The 7,256-nt window shown below is 37.6% G+C and overlaps 1 protein-coding gene across 1 annotated transcript in view; it reads right to left on the minus strand.

Moving 5' to 3' along the window:
- plxnc1 (plexin C1) overlaps nt 1-7,249 on the minus strand; it is a 21,267-nt gene extending 14,018 nt beyond the window's left edge. The window contains exons 1-14 of the mRNA XM_017302794.1: nt 7,104-7,249; nt 6,465-6,593; nt 5,940-6,074; nt 5,761-5,861; nt 5,586-5,691; nt 5,348-5,507; nt 5,158-5,260; nt 4,724-4,799; nt 4,488-4,529; nt 4,263-4,396; nt 3,542-3,721; nt 1,247-1,355; nt 997-1,173; nt 746-913 (exon numbers count right to left, since the gene is read on the minus strand). Of these exons, the coding sequence (XP_017158283.1) occupies nt 746-913; nt 997-1,173; nt 1,247-1,355; nt 3,542-3,721; nt 4,263-4,396; nt 4,488-4,529; nt 4,724-4,799; nt 5,158-5,260; nt 5,348-5,507; nt 5,586-5,691; nt 5,761-5,861; nt 5,940-6,074; nt 6,465-6,542 (1,569 nt within the window). The 5' untranslated portion in view covers nt 6,543-6,593; nt 7,104-7,249. The remainder of the gene's footprint in view (nt 1-745; nt 914-996; nt 1,174-1,246; nt 1,356-3,541; nt 3,722-4,262; nt 4,397-4,487; nt 4,530-4,723; nt 4,800-5,157; nt 5,261-5,347; nt 5,508-5,585; nt 5,692-5,760; nt 5,862-5,939; nt 6,075-6,464; nt 6,594-7,103) is intronic.
- Between the last annotated feature and the right edge of the window lie 7 nt (nt 7,250-7,256).

Raw genomic sequence — 7,256 nt, forward strand, 5'->3', positions numbered from 1 at the left:
GTTCATAGAACAAACAGGTGGTACAGCTTTAAATATGCTAATGCTGAAACTGTTATAAAGCCAAAACACTTTCTGAAGCATTCCTCTCATAAAGCATGAAGAGTCGTGACGAGCCACCAGACAGATCAAGATAACAGGTTGAATTAATACTACAGAGACATTCTTACAACATAATGACACTGGATTTGATTCTAGAAGAATCTGATCTGGTGTTTTTGTCATTTTCAAATGTGAAAATAAAATCACCCTGAACACAAATAACAGGTTGTGCCAAACTTTGACTATGCCAGTTAAACATTTTCCTTTTTTAAATTCAATAGCTCCATTTTGTGTTTTTGCATGGAGACCACAGAGCAATTTGGGCCAGCTTTGTACTTTGTAACTCCTGGTTTTGATCTTTGATCAGCCAAAGCTCTGCAGTATTCCTACATCCTGCTGGTTATGTGGTCAAACTTATTGCTCCTGTTCTGTTTCTTTATCTGTTCCTGGTTCGACTTTATTTTCTGCATTGTCCAGTTTTCTTGCTCCTTGCTTCAGTTTCTGCAGCCTTTGGTTTTATACAACACTGGAGTCAGTTTAGTTGATCTGCTTCCATTAACATGTTCTGTCCTGTTTTTTGGTTCTTCTTAACCAAGTAATGTGAGAAACTGATAGGGGAAAGCTGGTCTAGTTACAGCTAAAAAACAAGGGATTTCAACAGCACTTCAAGTTATTAAACCTATACTACTATAAATTTTGAATTTACCTTGATCATCTCAATGTCAGAGCTTTGCATGTTTTTAATTTTACAGATAAAGGTTTCTGTCTTGTTGTCGATTTCTTGAGTTGTTATGATGCAGGGATGTTCAACTTCATTGTGAATTCCCACAACCAACAGCTCTGCTGCAGTCATCTGCAGCTTGTCTGCCTTTTTCTGAAAGAGCAAAACCAATTTCCCCTTCAATAATGTAACATCAACATGTCTGAGTGAACAAACGTGGACAGAACCTGCCGTACCTGAATAGTGATACGAACATCTTTCCCCTCCTTCACGGCTGCAAAGCTGGTAAACTCTGGGTCAGGATAGTAAGTTATTTTCTTTGAGCACTCCAATGTTTCACTGGCTACTTTCAGAAACACGGTGCTGCTGGACACTGGAGGGTTTTTGGCTGCAGGTGTTTTATATATGAGAGTCTGTTGAAAATAAAAACATACCATGATGTAGTTCACTGTATGCTGATAACAGAGTTTCTATCTGCAGAGTTACCTGATAGCTGCTGCTCATCAGAGGCATGACTTCCTGCTGGGTGGGGCTGTGTGTGATCCCCTCCACCAAATCTAGGTGAGTCCCAGAAATATTGACCATCCTGCCCCCACTGGAGGACACAGAGAGGACAAACACTTTACTCACTTGTTATTCTGATCAGTTATTTGACAGAACAGTACATGTGATTCTTCTAACTGTAGATTTTTATTTACATTCAGTAGTTTGAAAAAGTATTTAATACTTTATACATTTATTGTGTTTTTGTCACATTTAAATGTTTCAGGCTTTCAAACAAACCAACCTGGCTCTATGTAAGCAGTAATAACTAGTTGAACTTCACTCACTCCTCTTAGCAGAACTGTTTTAATCCAGCTGCTCTGGAGGGTTTTTGAGCATGAACACCCTGCTTAAGGTCACACCACAACATCTCAGTCAGATTTAGATCTAGACTGTGAACAGACTGTGAACAGGGCAGAAGTAAAATCAGTTGTGGTTTTGCTTGTACACTTCACTGTCTTGTTGAATACAGTAACTGCAATTGAGCTGAAGGTCACAAACTGATGCCTCGTCATTCTCCTTCAGGATTGTCTAGCAGGAAGCAGAACTCTTGGTTCCACCAACTCATCCACTGTCTAAAGCAGCAAATCATTCCCAATGCATCACACTACCACCACCGTGTTTCACAGTCGATATGATTCTTTCTCTGAATTGTTCTGCTAGTTTTAAGCTATATTTAATTTGACATTCACCTCCCACATCTTGTCAATCCTCAGAACAGTTTCCTCAAGTCTTGAATCATCAAGATGACTTTTTTTTGGCAAATCCAACATGGACCTTTGTGTTATTTCTGCCCACCAGAGGTTTTGATCTTAGAACTCTGGTCTTTGTTATAGAATCAAAATGTTTTTTGTTCTTGGTTCTTTTGTAGCTTCCTGGATGAGTCACTCTTGGCTTGAACTCTAACTCACTCATGAAAATGTGTGTTGTTTTTTGAGCTCTTTTAGTTCATTTCATGCTGTCAAACTTAATTATTTAAGTCATTTCTTAATTTCTTAAATTCTATAATTTAAGAAGACTTTAAAGTTTTTGGCTTGAAGCTCTTCTAATTTTTCAATTCCTCATTTTTTGGCCTCCATACTTTCATTTGTCAGTTGGCAGACAGGAAAGGGGCGCAAGGCAAGAAGAGGAAGACATGCAATAAATTGTCCGATTACATTTAAAACTGGGCTCATGGTTTTTCACTTCCTCCTCAGGAGTTTCATCAGCTGCAATCCTGCCCGACATATTAATAAGTATGTCAAGCAATAAAAAGCTAAAATACATTTAGATGTTCAGATGTTGAAAATATTCCATGAATGTTCAACTCATGTTTTTAACAATTCAAATACTGAATGACAAAAACACCAATGCTTATGGTATTGTTATTCTTATTTTTATTTTCACAACAAAGTATTGTATTATGTTTCTGAAACTGTAGAGTAACACTAATGGATTCAGAGTCATTGCATTTAAAGAGGAAGTAATGTTAAAGTGAAAATGGGTTGTTCAGGAAGTGTCAGTTTTCACATGTAATAGTTACTGCAACAGTTTGCTTCAACAAGTTTCTGTAAACTATACCAGTTACAAATTAGTGGGGGTGAAACAAAAAATAAATGGGGGTCTTTTGCTTTTATTGTCCTTTTTGAAAAAAGGAACAAGTTGTGAATGGAAGTGGAAGTCAGTTAATACGCGTCTGTTTGTTCAAAAACCTTATCAGATGGGTTCAACTGCTCAAACTAGACAGAAATACTTGGTAAGAGTTTGTTTTTGCAGTGTAATGCTGTGATCAAGTGTGTAGGTTTCCTTAAACAGAACAATCTGTTAGAATCCATCTTGTGGTTGGGGAACAATTAAATGCATGGTCAAATTAAAAGTCAAAACTTAATTTCCATAATCAAATGAATTTCTACACATGAAGAAAACCTCTGAACATCTGAATCACTCTGAAGTCACAGTGTCAGCAAAACATCAGGTCAGCTGAGAACTTGATTCAACAAACATCAAGTTTGCCAGGAGTCAAAAGATGAAGAACAAAATTCATCAAGAACACATGAACTATGTTATAGATTGGTTTTAGAGGGTACATGTGATTTATAAAGTTTAAAGAGGTCCAACAAAAAAAAATAAAAAATCAGGATGTGTGAAGTTTAACCTGGCCTACAGATCAACTTTTGGTTTAATAAATTAATTAATATTACATCAGTGCATGGTGCTCTGCAGATGCTGGAAATTGTTAATCTATATTTTTTTAAATACCTTCTCCAGCTGCTGCTTGGTGTAATATCAGTGCAGATTGGTGAAGACTGATAGGCGATGGTGACATTGCCGTGGCAACTTCCGTCTGGAAGGAGAACACACACTTTGACCAGGCCTTTAGCTTTTGTGCTGGGAATATGGAAGGTCAGACTGGAACCGTTGTTGCTTAACACAGGAGATCTGACCAGAGAACAGAGAGAGAGAGAMACTGCATAAAAAGTTCATTGTATAGCACATTTAAGAAACAAGGCAGTTCAAAATGCTTTACATAACAACATAATACAGAAAATAGCTATGAAACAAGTAAAAAATATTACATTTTGTCACATACCATCATCAAAATCAAGGTAAGCAACTAATGTGAGCTGGAAGCAAGTTCACCCTGAAAGCTGACTGTAAGATGCTAAAATCAATCCACAAGCAGAAATGTTATTACAGGACATAAATGTCCTACTACTGTCCATCTTAAAGTGTATGTCTATACAATCAGAGGCTGCACTAGTGTTACTTTTTCAGCCACATGAGGTAAGAGTAGCTATTAGAGAGGAGGGTTCCTGAACACTTTTCCTCACTCACAAAACAACTTTTGTGAGTGATTGGATGCTTTATTTGACGTTCAATAACTTTTTTTCCTAAACAAGCTATACTGTAGAAGAATCGTACATTCACTGGAGGGACATAATGTTTCCACATGACTGTAGTAAAGAATAAAATGACTCACTCCTTTGGGTCACAGTCCAGGTCAGCTTTAATCCTGACTCTGGTCACATCTCTGAGGTTACGACCCGACAGCACAGCCTGATTTCTGCCATAGAAAGACACAACACTGGGAGAGACGGAGGAGATCTCTGGTTTCTGAAGGAGCAGAAAATACAAATGTTCCACATTACCAATGAGCTACACTGAACATGTATGAGGTGTCAGATCGACTAATAATGTGACTCACAGAAAAGTTCCGCTCAAACTGCCCAATGTTTTCACAAATATCCTGCAGAAGGAAATATATTACATTTATCAGTTTATTTCATGACATTGTTCCAGACAACATTAGTTTAACACAGAAACTGTAAAAAAATACAATAGATATCCATGTTAAAGAAATGTAATTATGTCTAACAAGCACTATCTGAGAAGAAACTTCTCTAAATTTCATCTAAAAATCATAAAACGGTTCATGATTACGTTGCTGACTGCATCAGTGGCCCAGGAGCAGCTGTTCTGTCTCCATCCACATCCTGCTCTGATACACCGCTGACACCTGGACAGAAAACAGGCCCAGTTTGATTTCAGCTTTACTCAAACATTACAACACTTGATACAGATTCATTTAGAAACAACAAGCTGCACTGATAATGCATCGTTCATGTTAATGAAACATTGAGCAGAATGAAGCTTCTCTAGATTCAACACTAATCTTTTTCTTTCAGCTACAAAAGAAAACAGATAATTATACAAGCAAAGAATCTGTCAGATTTAAATATCAGCTACAATATTTGTATTATTCAGATTTTATGCAGAGTAGAGTTATGAAAACACTGAAATGAAATTATACTGTTAGACTTTATGATGATATCAGTTGTTATTAAACCTGTATTCTAAAACATAAATGAACTTACAGGTGAAAACTTGGTTGCCCCTGGATACTGGAACAGTTAATCATCTTTATTTGTTCTGACAGAGATGTGTCTCCAAGTCTGATCGTCACGGTAACGTCGAGATCTGCAAAGCCAAGATAAAGTATGAAACTATAATAAGATAGAGTGCAGCTGTAAGACAATGCTTAAAGACTTCCTGACCATCACTGACCATCAGCAGGTAAAGGGTCACTGAGAATGCAGATGCATTGTGGGTACTGTGGTTTTGGTTCTTGTTTTTTACAAAGCTGGGTGGAGGTTGTAGAGAAATCACACGTGAAGTTAGACTGAATCTTCTCTGTAGTCAGGTGTGATTGGATGATTATTTTCATCTGAGAAAAAAACAAAAATAAGATGATAATAACTGATAGTTCCAGATGAAAACAGTCATAAATGTTTTATTAACCCACCTCTCCTGTGGAGTCCTTCAGAAATCTGTGAGAAACTATTTCCTGCTTGGATTCATCAGGGATGGACAGCCTCTCAGAACCTCTGCAGTCGTCTTTAAATGAGCAGCTGAAAAAATGTAAATGTGTCATCATAAAGTTGAGATGAAGGAYTGAGCTGAGATGAAGTTTCTCTGACCTTTTCTCAGAGACACACCAGACACAGAATGGATCCTGGGCAGAAAGACAATCCTTCACATTTTGGTAAGTTGTGCAGTTTGACACTGGAACACGTTGAACCTGGAGCAGAACACCATGTTTCAGAAACACATCAACCGGCAGGGTAAGTGAACGCCACACGAAGAAGCTCCAATCTACCTGGTTTTTAAACGGCACATAGAGATGTTTCTGATCCACTGGATCCAGTTGGAGTTTTGGAAACACTTTGTTGTCTCCACTGGTTCTGAGGAGGATCTGTGGACAGGAGGGCTGGTACTTCCTGTCCACAGAAAGCTGATGACAACAACAACAACACTGAGGTTAGAGATACAGAACGTATCCAAGAAACAGGTTTGGATGGAAGTCCTGTGCAAATGGCTAAAGAACTCAAATATTCACATATCTTATTTTAATCTTTTCTTTCTAAGGTTATGTAACAATTTGCATAATAACCTTCAAATCTGAAAGACGGTCTTCAAAAACAAAGATGGTGTGATGGATTGTGTTTCTATAAGAAAAACAACAAACATCTGAGGTCCTCCTGGAGTTGGTCCAAGTTAAACTCTGTTACACTTCAATGTGACATTGTCACTGTGTTCATAAACTGTGTTGCAACATATTCTGGTTGTTACTTATTTTGCTAAAACACAGTTCTTTCCTCTCAGTTGTTAGTTTCCTACCCACCTTGATTAGCTGTCCATCTGCTGTTCCAATGAAGAAAACCATCCAGTTGTTCAGCCTGACGGCCAGAACAGAACTCATGAAGTTCTGCTTAAAAAGCACAGCCTTTGGTTTCAGGTCCAAAGGAACTGACTGAGGAACAGAGAGAATYGTTTCAACATTTTTGTCTTGTTCTTCAGAAAACTCAGGGAAGATTTATAGTTATATAAGCAGCCAAACAGAAAGTTTGGGACAGATTTTAATAAGCTGCCCTTTACGTGTTCATATTTTAGATACAAAATGACAAAAAACACTCAGGAAACTAAACAGACAAACACAAAAATATAGACACTGCCACATTTAACAAAWRRRTTACAATTTATCACAAAGATTCAGAAATTGTTTCAATGATGGTAAAAACCAGAMACAAAGTTTATTTTAAATGTTTAAGAGTAAAAAAGGGACTGATCTGTAAACCCATACCAACTTATATATTTCAGAAATATAAATCACCCAACCTTTCATTTTATTGAACATTCTGTCTGTCTCATTTCAGACATATAAAATGTTCCTGGAGATTCTTAGCCCTCTAGGACTCAGTAAAAAAACAAGACATGAAAACATCAGGATTAAGAGGAGGCTATGGTTAATACAGCAACTCACCGGTTTGTCTGGCTTGATCTTTGATGGATAAAAGTCAGGATCTGTGTAYKWATCYSTGCTGAGATCAGGACTGATGTCAAACAGCAGCAGCTCAGTGTTTTCTCCTCCTTTATCCACACTGAACACTCCACTCCACAGGACCTGCTGTCCACC

This window comes from Poecilia reticulata, linkage group LG23 (genome assembly GCF_000633615.1).
Source record: "Poecilia reticulata strain Guanapo linkage group LG23, Guppy_female_1.0+MT, whole genome shotgun sequence".
NCBI classification, from domain to species: domain Eukaryota; kingdom Metazoa; phylum Chordata; class Actinopteri; order Cyprinodontiformes; family Poeciliidae; genus Poecilia; species Poecilia reticulata.